This window comes from Caloenas nicobarica, chromosome 31 (genome assembly GCF_036013445.1).
Source record: "Caloenas nicobarica isolate bCalNic1 chromosome 31, bCalNic1.hap1, whole genome shotgun sequence".
Lineage (NCBI taxonomy): Eukaryota > Metazoa > Chordata > Aves > Columbiformes > Columbidae > Caloenas > Caloenas nicobarica.
The window spans coordinates 3075063-3091800 of NC_088275.1; the positions used below are offsets into that span (position 1 = coordinate 3075063).

General features: G+C 40.7%; 3 protein-coding genes across 3 annotated transcripts; 2 read left to right on the forward strand and 1 right to left on the reverse strand.

Annotated features, from left to right (window-relative positions):
- Window positions 1-2206: 2206 nt before the first annotated feature.
- Window positions 2207-2617, reverse strand: LOC135999970 (scale keratin-like). The gene has a single exon (XM_065653568.1). It carries the CDS (start codon window positions 2615-2617, stop codon window positions 2207-2209), a length of 411 nt encoding a protein of 136 aa, XP_065509640.1.
- Window positions 2618-7895: 5278 nt separating this feature from the next.
- LOC135999969 (scale keratin-like) lies at window positions 7896-8306 on the forward strand. Its single transcript, XM_065653567.1, has one exon. It carries the CDS (start codon window positions 7896-7898, stop codon window positions 8304-8306), a length of 411 nt encoding a protein of 136 aa, XP_065509639.1.
- A 7433-nt stretch (window positions 8307-15739) lies between these two features.
- On the forward strand, window positions 15740-16135 carry LOC136000005 (scale keratin-like). The gene has a single exon (XM_065653643.1). The coding sequence runs from the start codon at window positions 15740-15742 to the stop codon at window positions 16133-16135; it is 396 nt and encodes a 131-aa protein (XP_065509715.1).
- The last annotated feature ends 603 nt before the right edge of the window (window positions 16136-16738 follow it).

Below are 16738 nucleotides of genomic sequence, written 5' to 3' on the forward strand. Positions count from 1 at the left end.
AATTACCTGTTAAAATCGGACTTGCTATTCCATGACACTGATAGAGGGTTGAGATTAAGAAATTGTATATTCATATATGGAGATTTTCTTCGAAAGAGTCTTGGTGAAGTAAGAGGTAAATCCTCTGTAATCTACTAGTTCATATTCTTTTTACTTTGCCCAGCTGACTTGCAAACTCAGCCAAAACTTCCCTGAGGCAACTGCTATCACAGCAGTAATTAACAAAAAAAAAAAGGTAGTGCTTGATCTTTGCTCATCAGATTAATATCTTAAAAATTGTTTCCCATTGTTTACCTTCCTCCTATTGTACCTTTTTAGAATATGCTTTGATAGAACTTCAGGCCATGTTTTTTTTTAACCTTGTCTTTGAACACAGTTTGATGATAGTATGTTGTCTGGGAAGATATAAAATTAACAGGAATTCCAGCACTAAATTAACTAGTGAAAAAAAGGATGGACTAACTCTTGGAACTCTAACAGCTAGAATAACTATCATAGGGGAGGCCTGAGATGACCATTTCAACTCAGTAGCAACGAAAGACTGGGCAGATAGGTTTCTTAGCAGTGCAACTGCATATGGCCAGTGCCGTGGGATCTCCCTAAAGGCAGCTCAGCCTGGTTTTGCTGCGGCTGAGAGACCACTGTAGCCCAGTTGGTGGGGTCCACATGCAGGGCGAGGGAGTCCTGCAGCCAATGCATGGCTTTGAAAGGAAACGCAAAGAAGCAGGTGTTGGATACAAGCTTGTTTTATTGCAAGGGATGGAAAACACCCACTGGAGAAGGACACGTAAGGCAGAGGCAGGCAAGGTTGTTCACCTGTCTTCAGGAGACCTGTTCTTTCAGGTTTCACCCAGGTGGTGGCCATTTCAGGAAGAAGCAAGTGCCCTCTGGGACGATGGTGGAGTTACACATTTAGCCACTGGCAGGGGCAAGGAAGAGAAGGTGAAACAAATGGAGAAGGAAATGAGAAGTCTAACATATGGAGCTACTCTGACTCCACAGTATTAAGTGGAAGCCTTTGATGCTCTACCCCTTACTCTGGAGCTCAGCTGAGGATCAAGGTTATGTCATGCATTTACCATTCATTATTTAGTTAGGGAATATTTCTGTAGGGTTTAGCAGGGCCTGCAGCTGCCATGACATTACCTGCTGTACCTGTGCCTGGAAAGCTTAAAAGATAGAAAAAAATCATAATCCTGTATAGATACCCTCAACACTGTTGTGTTTCTCCATTCCTCCTGCATTGAAAGATCTCAGAAGAGAAACTCCCATTTTCAGCAGTTCCAGCTTTCAGCCTCTCCCATGATATTCCTTGTCCAAGAGGCCCATTAGACATTACACACATGTCTGAAGAGCTCTTTCCCCATTGCAGCTCTTCTAACCCTCTCTACAGACCCATGCCAATACTCTTTGACCACTGTCTCCCCACCTACCTAAATCTCTTCCCACTCAGGATCATCCCTCCCACCTGAGGACCTCAGCTTCTGCCCTTTGCCCCATGATCTGCTTTAAATCCAGCCTCAGCTGAGCCACCAGCTCTGCTCCTGCTATAATCAGGGAGGATGTTCCAACAGCTTATTAAGGGAAGGAGGTTTAGGGTAGTTTCTTTCTAAACATTCTGTTATCAGCTTAACCCAGACCAGCTGAGGAGGGAGGATTTCTGCTCTCAAATATGTGCACTGAGTGTAACAAAGGGTAATTGACTTCACTGATAGCTGGGTCATTTGAGCTGTGATTTTGAAGTCTAAACCTTATCCTATGTAAGAATTTGAGTTTTCTTCATCTACAGAGATGAGAACTGTATAACCACAGCAGCAGAAATTAAAACTGAAAGTTGATATCTTTTTTTTTGTACAGACTGGAATCACTTTAATGAGAAATAAGCATTCACAGAAAAGCATTGCAGAATATCAAGAGCAGGCAATTCCTTCCATAATTGTTCTTCTTTGGTTGGACAGTGAAGTGACATTTTATGAGACTCTAAATTACTTGTTTTATCTTGCCCATTATAACATAGATTGAAAAAAGCCCAGAAGACCATGAGTACAGGGTGAAGAAATTAAGGAAGTGCTGTGCGCTTCCATCTCCACTGCAGTGAGATGGCAGTGATCAGGATTCCACAACATCTTCTTTGGGATCACTACTGTGGATTGAGCTTGTGTCTCTCAGTTGCCAGTTATTCCATATTCAGGAGATACAGTAGGATTTAGCAGGGCCCACAGCTGCCACGGCTGTACCTGTTGTACCAGTAGGAGTAAGGGTTGCAATAGCCAGCACCATAGGGTCTACCATAGCCATACAGGCCCCTGTAACCCAGAGAACCTCCATAGCCATACAGACCCCCATAGCCCAGGGAGCCATAGCCCCCATAGCCATAAGCCCCATAGCCATAACCCCCATAGCCCCCAAGGACAGGTGCTCCAGAGGATCCCACAACAGCATCCTGGGGGAAAGAGCTGAGGATGGGGCCAGGGAAGGTGACGACGACTGCAGGTGGCTGGATCACAGTTGTGGAGTCAGGGCACTGACGGACACATGGCTCGTTGCAGCTGTCAGCGAGGGGCTGGGGACGATAGACGCCACAGGCAGAGGTGGAGCACAGGTCGTAGCAAGACATCTTGCAGGAATGGAGATAAGCTGCAACACACACTAATGATTAGAGTAAGTAGAAGACAAAGACTTCAAAGTTCAACAGTTTACATTAAGATGGAAGTGAAATTACAGGATTTTGAGTAAATAAGTTGATTCCCTACTTTGCTTATTTGCTTAGTATTTCATAATCCTCTCTTTTCAAAGAGCAGATTTTCAAAAATTCTCTATGCCTATCTCTCAAAGTGTTGTCCCTCATGAATATCCTGCAAAGAGTTTCAATGTATTTCCAGATAAAAACTGAAAACTGTGAAGCAAAACCAGATAAAGCAAAGTGACTTTGTCCAAGGTAATTTGATGAGTCAGTAGGAAAACTTGGATTTGAGTTCAGCAGGTTTTCATGAGATGTAGTTTATATACAACTTAATTACAGTAGCTTCTTCTTCCCACTCATCTAAATTTTGCTGAGAGTTGTAGGAACAATAGATTATGGGATTTTTCACTGCCCAGATTGCTCAGAAAGCTATTTCACAAGACAATAAAGGATAGATGATAGTGTTATTATCCAAGTTCTCACCTATGCAGCCACTGTATGGATATAGTGTGGATGTTTTCAATACAAATCAGTGGTTTAGTTCCTGATGTCTTTCAAAAAACTAATTTCAAATCATTATTCCCAGGACAAACTAGAACTCCTTGGTAAACCCAAGAATTCAGCCTATAGTCTCCCTTCTAAACTCAGTAAAATCATCCTTGGAGAAAACAGCTCTTCTCCATTCATTATGTCCTGCAAGTCCTTATCGAGGTTCTGAGGAAGAATACGAAAGCAAGAAAGTAAAGGACAGCCAGAAGATCATCTGTACCATGACAAAACACACAACTTTCTCAGATGCATCACTCATCTCAGGTTGCATGAACGGCAGTGGTGGTGATGCCCTTATTAAACAAGGAACACCATAATATACAATCTTTGGAATAGGTTAAAAGCATTGAAGTAAGAGTAGTGATATGCATGTCCCAGTGTTTCTGACACTGAGAATGCTGCAGTGCCTCACACACCGAACACGTTTATCTGTCACCCCAGAGCTAGTATTACGATCTCTGTCCCAAGGCACTGCAGTATGGATGGTGGACATCAACTGAAACTGAAAACAGTGATAAAAAGATATATTGATACAGAGGAATCAGACTTACCCAAGTCACCAAGAAGTCAAGGAAAATGTTTGGAAGAGCTATGAGAGACAAGAGCTTTTATATCAGAGCAGGTGGAGGTACAAGGTCAACATTGGTTGGCTGTCCCAATTTCAAACACGTGTAACCCATTGAGATGATGAAAGTGTTGTGTTCACCATTGGAGTTTATGAGTCCCTTCAAATTTGTTTGTAATAGGGCCTAAACATTACTTTAGATTATAGAGAATTCTTTCATCTTGTGACTTGTTGGGGGAAATTAATGCCTGGCATTAGTCCAGTTGCTTCCTTGAAATTACAACAGAAATTATTAAGACAGAGACTCTTGTATTAACACTTGGCGAGTGTCTCATGGGTTTATCAGAATTACAAACTGCTGTCATGGACAGGATTTTTGTTTAAGTACATATAATTCACATTACAGCCTGCCAGGATGGAAGTTAAAGACCATCAATGCAATATGCAGGAAGCTCGAGGCTGGTTTCTGCATGTTTACCTTCCCCACCCACAGGTGGGGGACACAGCACCCTTGGGAGTCAATGATGTTTTTCAGTAGTATTTGACACTGGCTGTAATGGGGGCAATTAATCTCTGAAGAGCAGCAGCAGTTCTAGGCACCTGTGAGGTGTGCTTCAGTCCCTAAATAGGACTTATGTAGAAATTGAGATTTAGCTTTGAGCAGAAAAATTGTGAAATCCTTAGGCTGGGAGTGCTGGGAACTCTTTTCGTGCAGGTATGAGCTGAATCAGTTTCTCCATCCATCAGTCACTGAAACAGCTGTAGTCTCTTACAAAAATGTGTGGGGATAAGTATGCACAATTTCACATAGGAGAAAGTCTTTACCTTCCTGGGGCTTGTTTGTGTTTTTAAGAGATAAACATGGAATGAGTTTCTGAAGTTAACTAAAGATACAAAGGGTTTAGAGATCCCAAAGAGTCTTTTTCCAGATATTGTTGGTTTGATGATGTCAGTGCAAAGATGGTACTTGAGAATATTTAATAGGCCTGAGGAAACTGAAGTTTTTTCAGGACAAACGGATCCTCTGGTGCAAAAATTGAAATGTGACAGAAGTGCTTTGAATTATTAACTTTAATTCTCAGGAATTCATGACCTCCTATAGTACATTATTTTTGCCGCAAGCCATAAGTCCACAACAGGGCTGAGCTGACAGTTTCTCCAAACAGGGCACAATTATGAACTCGATGTGCACCACGCAAAACAAAGGCTGGTTCTTTGCTTCTTTACAGGTGTATTGTTTTAATACTGCAGACTCTATGCCATAGATTATGTCTAAATTATGAGCTGGGTTTCTCAGCCTTTGAGGTGGTTAGAAGTTTTTTGGACAATAATATTTCCAAGCTTTCAGGGAGCAAGTCTTTCAAATGCCGCAAACTATCCACTAATGGTTTGAGAATGCATTCTTACAATTAAAGGCATGTACATGGATTTAGGTGCCTAGCAATTATGGAATGACATCACATTAAAATATGTAAGTCAAGGTATTTATGTCCTTGGTATAATTAGTTCATAGCTGAATACTTGGGATTTGTGTATCTTCAGGTTTCTTGATATAGAAGTGTAAAATTAAATACAAACTTTTAAATAAAATATGACATTTCATAAGCTGCATAATCAGTGTAGTTTTATCATTTTCAGTTGCACATCAGACCACAGATGCAAAGGCTTTTTTATTTTCTCGAGATGTTACAACTCTATCAATGATGAGCCTTTATCCATGTTTCTATCATGACGTCTCTCCAGATAGCTTTAGCAAGTTGCCACCAGTCAAGTTTCATTTATTTTCCTTCCTCAGGAGTCTTCAATATTGTCTGATCTGAAGCTGGACCTAGAGAGAGATCCCTGAACATCTTGTATCAGGAGACAGGACAATGTGGATAACATATTTCACAAAGAAAGTGCTTTGCAATCTTGAGAACAGAAAGCGTAAGTATTAGTTTGCCTCTAGACTCCAGTCTGGGTTGAAATACAGTGAGAGACCTGTTAGAAAAAATCTGAGTAGTTAAAAAGTAGGTTGTATCTCTTCCCTCTGCTAAGAATCTCACTGGTATTCTTCCATGGTAGTAGAATGATGGTCCAAAGGACTTGCTAATGATTGAGAAAAGGACAAGGAGAGTAATCCAGGGTTGAATGCAAAACAAAGAAAGCAAAGGGTGTTTCCCCATGTCCCTTGCTCATTAGATGAGGCCAGCATTGTGTTCAGGAGAAAAAAAACAAAACAAAACAAACCAAAAAACCAGAAAATCATTTAAGGACCATCAGGTGTTTCCTACAGTTTCTTTGGGTGTAGTACTGTTCTCATCTTAACTAGATGAGAGTGCAAATGCTAAAGACAAAAATGGTGACCCTAAAGTTGGCTAATGATCTCCATTTTATGTCCAGGTATCTTACGGCCTGGATTTAATGGAAAAATCTGCACACGAGTGACCACAGCCAAGCAGTGAGCAACTGGGTTTTGCCATTAATAATGGAGAAGCTAAGGAAGAGCGTTAGCATAATTCTTGTTGTAACGCCAAGGATGTGAATGGAATGATAACAAGAATGAATATGACATATAACTATTTCAGATGAAAGAGGCATCTGTGATGAAATGCACCTATCATATTTCACGAGACTTCAGACCAACAAACATACGTCAGCAAAACTTTGAGGACCTACGTGTCATATTAGTTTTGGGTTTGCCTCAATTATGCCCATGCACAAATTGCACCTTAGGTGATCCCCATGATCTAAGGAACTGTATAAAAGCTCTCCCAACCCAGGGCTCTTCATTCCACCTTGCTTGCTTTATTCTGCTTCGTGAAAAGGGTAAGTATCATTCTATGTGATCTCCTTCCTAAAATTTGAGTATCTCTTTCTGATGGTTTTCATTAAGTTTGGAATCATCCATCGGTATTATAAAACTCTTAATAATGTTGGATTGTTTTGCCATGAATTTATTTTTCTTATTTGGTGTTTTTCAAAAATGGTCATTTACTGTTAATAGAAACTTGAGCTATCAAAGCAGCTCCCAAAACATCAGCAGAAGGCTTGTTCAATCACCAGGAATTTTTAAAGGATTTTCTATGTAACCTTTTTATTCAAGTGTACGTATATGTCTGTATTTGTTAAGGGGACTGGCTTAACCAGAAAGAATATAGGAATGTTGTCTAAAAAAGTATTGGAAAACAGAGACGAAACTAGGAAATCCTAACCTACCCTTTACAGTGTTCTTGGTATGAGCAGGGAGCTGGACTAGATGACCTTCAGATGTCTCTTCTAATGTAATATTTTATTAACTCTAGTGAAGAAAAATTGTTCACAGGAGGTACTGATTCCTAATCCTTCCACAGGTTTTTTTTTAGCTTAGATCAGATCCTATGGTGGCAATATTTCTGAAGATTCCGACATACTTACCTGCAATAGAAAACTAGCCCTAGATATTTGACTATACCAGTTTCTCGCCTGGGAAATTAGACAAATAATCTTTTCACCCACCCTGTGACTCTCAAGCTATTTGGAAGCACTTCAGGGTAGGGAATGTCTTACTTAATCCATGTTTATAACAGGCACAGCATACCAGAAGCATGGTTTTAGCTATTGATTCTAGAAGCATGTTGCAAGACAATATGCCGGAGTTGTTCTTCCAGCTACACAATAATTTACCACATGAGCTTTGCTTGTTGTCAGGTTGCACTACTTTTTCTTTTTTTCCAATGTAAATCAAACATGAAATGACATTTTAGACACAGAAATTGTGAGAGTGGCTGCAAAGTACAGTGGAAGGAATTTGCAAAGCAAAGTGCTGGATAATATTTTTGCAGGGTTTGGAAGTGGGGTAGAACAAAGAACTATTTTTAAAAAGAAATCAAGTATAAGAAACTAGAAATGAGACCACAGAAGAGGTGAGTGCTCAGTGTACAAACTAGAAATTGCTAATTTTACAAGAGAGAGAAGTGTTGCATGAAAAATGCTGAAGAAAAGGAAGGACAATCAAGAGCTGAAAGACAAAGCCATTATTATAGTCCATGTATCCAACTTGCAGACTCTTTTTCCATTGAAATTGTGCCTTTCATTTACTCATCAGTGTGTGTTGCATCTTACCTCCATCCCTGCAAGATGTCTTGCTACGACCTGTGCTCCACCTCTGCTTGCGGTGTCAACCGTCCCCAGCCCCTCACTGACAGCTGCAACGAGCCATGTGTCCGTCAGTGCCCTGACTCCACAACTGTGATCCAGCCACCTGCAGTCGTCGTCACCTTCCCTGGCCCCATCCTCAGCTCTTTCCCCCAGGATGCTGTTGTGGGATCCTCTGGAGCACCTGTCCTTGGGGGCTATGGGGGTTATGGCTATGGGGCTTATGGCTATGGGGGCTATGGCTCCCTGGGCTATGGGGGTCTGTATGGCTATGGAGGTTCTCTGGGTTACAGGGGCCTGTATGGCTATGGTAGACCCTATGGTGCTGGCTATTGCAACCCTTACTCCTACTGGTACAACAGGTACAGCCGTGGCAGCTGCGGGCCCTGCTAAACACAACAGGAAAATCCACTGAATAATGTACAAGTGAAAAAACAAAATACAGATTCACCTCTGAGCAGATGAGTGACAACTTTGTGGAAGCTCTCACAAATCCTGCTCAGGGCAATACCTTCTGCACACTCTGCACCTCTCCTTTTTTTTCCTTTGAATTATTTCCTGATATCCTCATGGATTCAATTCCTTCTTATCTTCTACTTTATCATACTTGTGACTGGATGCAATGAGACATTTAAGAGCCTCTTTGAAAATGGATTTTACTCTGACATCTTGGATATATATTCTTGATACTGCAATATATTTCTGTTCTTTTCATTTTCATTAAAATTCTGTTACATCATTTAAAATATGTGTGTTGTGGTTTGGTGTTCTTATCCATTCTGAATTTGACAACTTTTCTGGGTAAAATTGTCATACATATAGCTGTAATAACATTGTGCAAACCTTGCCCACATAGTGAAAGTCTCCATGAAGAGTCCTTGCTAGGCCTGTTTTGCCACTGAATTGCAGCAACAGTCACAGCATGCTAGCCATAGGTGAACAGCAGCCTTCTTTACACATAACTCTATTAGACTCCTCACTTAAGTGTTTGTGAGATAATTCTTTGAACTAAAAGTGACTGTTCATACTCTGAAAGTTAAGCTTTTGCTTATTGCACTGCAGACTTTGAATCCAATGTCATACAAGTGATTCCACCACCATAGCTCTTAATGGTAGATTGATGACTGATATTAAATTAAGATTCTGTGTATCTCTAGCACAGATCATCCTAGATTCATGCTATTAACCTGTCTCACTCTCCAGAATTCTGGCTGTGTGCAGATGACACTTGTTCAAAACCACAATAAGAACCATTTACATGATTTTGCAGTATATCTGACTAAATTCCTGGGTCTGGGAATTCTTTCACTCTGTTTAAGTTATGAATACATTAAATATAAATAGAATTTCTATAAATATTATATTGGTAGCCTAAAAGTGAACAAAAGTAGTGCACCGTACATGGCATATCTTTTTATGTTAGAAGTAAAGCATGTAACCATCTCCTGACTCAAGCAGATGTTTATCTCGCAATATAGTTCTCTTTATGTGGTTCAGCTGCCAAAAGATCTTAGGCTACACATTTTACTACAGTAAGAAGTATGGTTAAGCATAATGTAACAGTGTTCAGAGAACATTAAACCAGAAACTGAAGACAGAATATGAAGAAAGAAAATCAAGGGCTACTGAGCATGCCCAGCTCTGCTCTCTATAATTGGACAGTGTGCACAACAAACTTCTCAGCACTCGTTACCTGAAAAGTAATCTATGAATCTTCTTTTTATTTATTTTCATTTAGTTGTCTTTGGTAAATCTAATAGATATTCCAGCAAGACCCACAGCTTCCACAATGGTACTCAGTATCAAATCAACAGCCAGAAGGGATATTCTACTTGCTGCCAGCGCATCAAAATCTGTAAGAAAATCTGTTATGATAAAGACTACCATAACAAAAGCTCCCATAACAAAAGGAGCCCTCAAGTACCGGTGCTGACAAAGATCCTGTTATGCTGTCCTGAAGGAAGGAACTAAGCATTTGGGCTGGCAAGGTGATGACAATGGATGGCAACCAAGCCACTTCGCCTCAGGTCAGGGCAGTCAGCTCCTCACAGCTATTGCAACTGATGGTGGACATGACTAAGTGTTAAGTGTAACACAGCACAAATTCCCCTGGAACAGGAAGAAAAGTTTCAACGTCATGGAAGTGCGAAAGAAAAAACAGCTCAAATCCTCCGCAACACTAATGTTGTTCCAGAATAATTCCACCTAATTGTAGCTACTCCATCAAGACCTACTTGCTGATGAGGACATGATTTCTCAAATTTTATAAACCCTGCAAGCAAAATCATTTTTAAGTGATGGTTAATCATTACTTAGTGGAAACACAGAAATATAGAAGGTCACATGCTTCTGCAGATAAATGGTTGCTTTGATATTATACCTTGTCTCTGATAAAAGTCGGTTCCATGTGGTCTGAAGTTTAGTGTAAAAATCCTGATGCTATGCATTATCGAATGAACTGTCCAAAGGCTTACTTAAGTCCTAACACCCTGGAGACCCTTTTTGTAGTAAGGAAGCTTTGCTTACATCCCTTTCAAGTTTTGGATTTCTTCTGTACAAACTAATTTGAAACAGCAGCTGGAAGACCAAGTAATTAACTATGAAGAGGATATATTCTCTCTTAAACATGGCTGTGACTGAGGCCTTTTTGGCGCAGGAGTACAGAGTGGTTTGTAGGACTACAGCCTGGTGTTTCAGCATCTGTTTAGCAGATGATAATCCTGAGATATGAACCAGTGGAGTGCTGACAGCTCCTATACAATGCATTGTGGAATATACCAGCCTAGCCCTTAAAACTGGCATATGACATTGCCTCTTCGTAAATGACAAAAGAGGACTAATTTAAATTTACAGAAAAAGAACACTTTGACATCTAGAAAATAGCTGGCTCTGGGAAGAGGAAGGCAAGGTAAGTAAGCACAAGAAAGTTTTGAGGAAGGACTTCTTATACATTTCCTCAAACTACCTAAAGGATCTGAGATTCCCATTTATCATCATCAGCCCACATTTATCATACATGGTTCACCTCAAAATGATGAAACAGTTTTGCTCAATATTTATGTTTATTAGTTGATTCAAATTCTCACGCTGCATGAAATGCAAATTACAAAACAAATATTTCTTTCATCTTAGCACTTAATTGGCAAGAATAATTCATGCTAACATTCCATTAAATACATTAGAATGACAGGAGGAAATATACTGGCTTCACTTATTTACCTCTTTTATTGGTTGACGTAATTATGGTGGCTCAAATGTTAATCATAATTACCATCTGCTTTCATATGCAGGTTTTCTTTCCATCCTTCCTTACCCATGCCAGATAAAGTATAATTGATACAAAACATGGGGTCTTTCTTGTGAGATCAGCAACCCTTATATGATCTTGAAATTCGCATTTGGACAGAACCATCCTGCAACATTTCAGGGAGAAAATCACAAGATACATTGTAAAGTACTTTTTTAATCATCCAGACACATACCTGGTTTCCCAGATTACCCACTTGTTCTGTTTCTTCATGTTTCAGAGGTAAATTTATTGGTCAAAACAAAGGCAAACAGTTTCTTAGACAGATTGCAGGCAACTTGTTAAATATATTTTTAGACTAGGAAAGTCACAGAATCACAGAATCACAGAATGTTAGGGATTGGAAGGGACCTCGAAAGATCATCTAGTCCAATCCCCCTGCCAGGGCAGGAACACCTAGGTGAGGCTACACAGGAAGGCGTCCAGGCGGGTTTTGAATGTCTCCAGAGAAGGAGACTCCACAACCTCCCTGGGCAGCCTGGTCCAGTGTTCCGTCACCCTCACTGAGAAGTTTCTTCTCAAATTTAAGTGGAACCTCTTGTGTTCCAGCTTGAACCCATTACCCCTTGTCTTACTGTTGGTTGTCACCGAGAAGAGCCTGGCTCCATCCTCGTGACACTCACCCTTTATATATTTATAAACATTGATGAGGTCACCCCTCAGTCTCCTCTTCTCCAAGCTAAAGAGACCCAGCTCCCTCTGCCTTTCCTCACACGGGAGATGCTCCACTCCCTTAATCATCTTTGTGGCCCTGCGCTGGACTCCCTCCAGCAGTTCCCTGTCCTTCTGGAACTGAGGGGCCCAGAACTGGACACAATATTCAAGGTGCGGTCTCACCAGGGCAGAGTAGAGGGGAAGGAGAACCTCTCTCAACCTACTAACCACCCCACTCCTAATACACCCCAGGATGCCATTGGCCTTCCTGGCCACAAAGGCACAGTGGTGGCTCATGGTCACCCTGCTGTCCACCAGGACCCCCAGGTCCCTTTCCCCTACACTGCTCTCTAATACGTCATTCCCCAACTTATACTGGAACCTGGGGTTGTTCCTGCCCAGATGCAAGACTCTACATTTTCCCTTGTTATATTTAATTAAATTTTTCCCTGCCCATGCAAGTCCTAGGAAAAGCTTTTGAAACATGAGGATGGAGGCAGAATGAGCAGATTTTTGTGCTACAGACAGTGAAGAGGATGTGAATTAATACAACATCAGCACTGAAGGAGCTTGTACATAAAAACAAACGAATAAAAACCTAAATTATAAAAGAAAATCCACAGAAATTCTAAGGTTAGAAATCATGAGCTGATGAAGGAAATGGGAAGAGTGTGCTTGACCAGTACAATTTAAAAAGTATGTTTCAAAATCCTGAGCTGCTTGAATCCAAATGCATAATTATATTACTATAATGATGTGCCCTTTCATGCATAAACCAAGACGGGTTTGGCAAGTGCTTAAAAACACACACACAAAATATTTGAACACGCTTTGTAAGTATTATTGCTCTTGTAATCCCCTAGGGCCATCTTAAAGACTGGAAAAAATAACTTCAAAATTTAAGTATAATTGCTGGTAGAAACTTTGCAGCATTTGTTATTTAACAAACAACCAATCCATAGGCAGATGAGGAAATCTGGGGGAATACGAGTGGGACACATCTCATCAAACCTTCCCTGTTTAAAAGCTGTGTGTTTCACTTAAGCTTGTTGTCTGTCTCCATACTCAATGAAAGCAAAATTGTTGTTTTCAGGGTGATACCAATTCTGATAAGGTTAAGCATCTGACATGGGATGAATTGTCCTGCAGAAATTCTTGTCCCTCCCTACTAAGTATTGAGGAAGGCTGAGTAATTTCAAGTGACAAGTCACTTGAGATCTGAGCAGTCAAAATTGGGCTCTGCAGCAATATGCACTCCATAGGTGATGTCCTGCTACTCAGGAAAGAACGAAGAGAAAAAAAAAAATCATTGTTGCAGGAACTATTCCTCAGATAATTGCATCGCTTTTTGTGCCACTTTACCCAATAATTTTGGGAAGGAAGCACTCAAAAATTGTTCCTGTAACATCCTCTGGTGAAACTTTGGTTCAATTCCTCTGCAAGGTGAAGGAGCAGATACAAGGGCAAACTACACTCCACCATATGAACAAAAAGAAAGAGATTATATAGATTGAATGAATACAGTGGTGGACAGAAACGCATAATTTCACACAGAAACTGAGAAATTTGTACCTGCTTCACTGCTGTCTTGTGTTATACGTTCCTTCAGAGCTATGCAACGTCAATATGGAGTGGGTGGTAACTTAATTTGTCTGCATTTGAAGCCATTCTACATTGCTGAACTTGTGAGATAACCTGTATGCCTTTTCAGATTCCAGGTGAAAAATAAGGAAAAAAATATTAATAGCCCTTCAGAGAAACTTTAGCCTTCAGTTTAAACACTGTTTCAGGTACTAAAATAGTATGTCTTCTGCTGGTCTTCCGAAGCAGTAAGGAAAATTCACAATTTCTGAATCAAAGACCATTAGACACTGTCCGTAATTACCATGGGCATGGGACCTCTCTCATGTTGTATGGCTGTGGGTGGGAGAAGGATCAAAAGGTGTCTTCCACCTCACTGAACATTTCATTGCAAAATGTGTGAGTAGGTTAGATTATAGCCTAGATCTAAAGCACTTAAGTACAAACATGTATATGACAGCATGTTATAGCTCCGATTAAAATCATTAAGGGAAGCTAATTGAGGAAGTGCTAAATAAACAGAACCAGTTTAATTCCTCGTGCAATGACAGTGAGCAGGGTGGAATGATACCAGCAATAAAGCTGGTCAATTAGGCTTCAAGATGAAAGAGACCTGGGAGCTGGAATGTGCATATCATGCTCTTCAGAGATTTAGGATGATTTTGCAAACAGCAAGCGAAAAAGGTTTCATCACTTTGGGAAGTTATATGTGCTTCAAATTTGGGCTGGTTAGTGATTAAGACTTCGTGTGTACAGTGTGGCTCAGACCCTCCAGGCAATCTGAAACACTGTATAAAAGGAGCAAGTACAGAGATCTATTCTATCTCTCTCTCCCGCATACTGTCCTCTACATCAGGTAAGTCTGATGTATTTTAGTTTCTTTCTAAATGCCAGAATGCTTTTGCAATGGAGCTTGTGGAGCTTAGAATATTGGTCACTACTATTACAGTAGAGTTTTTTATTCCCTTCTTTTATATATATAGAGAGGCAGGCTTTTAGAGTCAAGACCAGAGTTTGGGGAATTTATTTCACTGTAATTCATATTTAAGCATTCTTGTACTGCTAGCAGATTGAAAATACAGGATGGCTTAAGATTTAAAATGCAGAATATTCATGTACCATTTCAGTTCATGACCGAATCAGAAAGACATGGCCATATCCTAAGTTATTTAATGACCCAGCTGAAGAGAGAGCATTATCTACATCGGAATTTTTTTGTAAAATAATCCTAGCTTGTATTTAGTCTTTACGGATAGGTAAAAATGAAATCCTGATTATTTTAAACCCTAGTTATTTTCACTAGAGACAATAATAAGGGAAATAGACTGATGATCTGATCCAGTGTCTTTGTCATATGTCTGTTTGTAAATCCAGATCTAGATTAGTTATTCAGTTACACTGAACTCAATGATATGATTATCAACATTTCAGGACTACTTTATGAACAGAATAATATTTCCTCTTTTTTACTGGAAAACATGCTAAGCCGCAAGCTTTTGTGACCAGACATTTAGCTGAAATGGTAGTTTGCAAACTGGATTTTTATCTGATGAAGGAAATAAGCTCCTTACATTTTACCAGCCTGTTCCACAGTCTTTATGAAATTACATTACTATGCTAGGAAATATTTGGACAGAAATATTTTATAGGATACATTTACTTATTACATCAAGTATATTAATCTCTCCTCAGGCCCAGATGTTTTGGAGGTATTACCAGAGAGTTACAAAGATTAAGAGAATGTAGAACTGAAAGGGAACAGATGAAAGTATATTGCTCCAAAAAGCTTGAAAAGAAATAGAGACGTGGAAACGAGGAGGAAACATGTGGCTAAAGTAGTGCTGAGTTCTTAACTCCATTCTGTGCCTTCCAAATCAAAACTTGCTTCTGTCCCATTTGGTGTAATGAGGAGGTCAGCTCTGCTGTAACTCCTGCAGCTCCTGGCTTTCAAGGTGTGTTCAACAGGGAGGTAAAAAATGTGCTGCTGACATCTGTTCCTCTGGGAGGGAGCACAAATTAAAAAAAAAAAAAAAAAGCCACTTCGGAAGGTTTGGTGGACATAACAAGTGCAGGGCTTGCTGGGTGGAGAAGATCAGAGCAATGCTGACTGACAGGAAACTTTGTGAACAGCATCATCAATTTTACTTATACATCTGGTGATCTTTTTCCTGTTCTCCAACAACCCAGCACCAAACCATGACCTATTGTTCCAGTAGATCTTGAGCTTTGTTTTTACGCAGCTCTATGCTTTGTGTTTCAGGATCAACTTCATCCCTGCAAAGAAATGTCTTGCTACGACCTGTGTCCCACCGTCAGCAGCATTGCCTGTCCTCAGCCCATCGCTAACAGCTGCAATGAGCCATGTGTCCGGCAGTGCCCTGACTCAACAGCCCTGATCCAGCCACCCCCTGTTGTCGTCACCTTCCCTGGCCCCATCCTCAGCTCCTTCCCCCAGCAAGCCGTGGTGGGCTCCTCCGGAGCACCCGCCTTCGGGGGCTCTCTGGGCCTGGGGGGCCTCTATGGCTCTGGGAACCTCTCTGGTTACGGGGGCTATCTGGGATATGTGCCCCACTATGGATATGGGAGTTCAGCCTTCTCCACACTCAGCAGTGGGTACTGTGGCCCATACTCCTTCCGCCGCTCCAGCCGGTTCCTCCGCAGCAGCTGTGGGCCCTGCTAAATGCAGCAGAAAGGTCTCTGAAGAGCCACACACGAAGGCAGAGCAATGAAAATGAGGCTTCAGCATTCCTGCATCCCTGCAATGGAGCTACTGCCACTTAGCATTTCTGATCTTTCTTCTACTTTTTGTTTACTCTTCAGTTTCTAGTTTGTTTTTTGCTATTGTTGCCTGTTCCAATTTTCCCTTTATTTTGTTTTAACCAATGTGGTGCATTCTATTCAATATGGACATCACTCATACTGAATGTATCTTCACCACTAATTGCACAACAGACAGAAGAATGCCAGCTGAGGACAGTAGTATCTCTGAGAAGGACATTTGTTGAACATTCTCTGAAATTGTCTGGAAACAATTTTTTCGTATTCTGTGATTTCCTGCTTTGCAAACATAGGCATATCTTTATCATTAAAATTTTGTTGCATCACACAGCAGCCTTCTGGTTTCCCTTCCTCCCTTCATCCACAGTCCATCCTGGATGATATCTTACCATGAGCAGGACCAAACTGTTAACTGAGCAATGGTACAGCAGAACATTTTTGCAAAGACTGAATGGTGTCACAAATGTTTCTGTAATGACACTTGTGAGCGTCTTTCAATCCTTTG

Bases quoted from the DNA above. Each gene is read 5' to 3' on its own strand.
- LOC135999969 (XM_065653567.1), top strand. From the start codon at position 7,896: ATGTCTTGCTACGACCTGTGCTCCACCTCTGCTTGCGGTGTCAACCGT.
- LOC135999970 (XM_065653568.1), bottom strand. From the start codon at position 2,617: ATGTCTTGCTACGACCTGTGCTCCACCTCTGCCTGTGGCGTCTATCGT.
- LOC136000005 (XM_065653643.1), top strand. From the start codon at position 15,740: ATGTCTTGCTACGACCTGTGTCCCACCGTCAGCAGCATTGCCTGTCCT.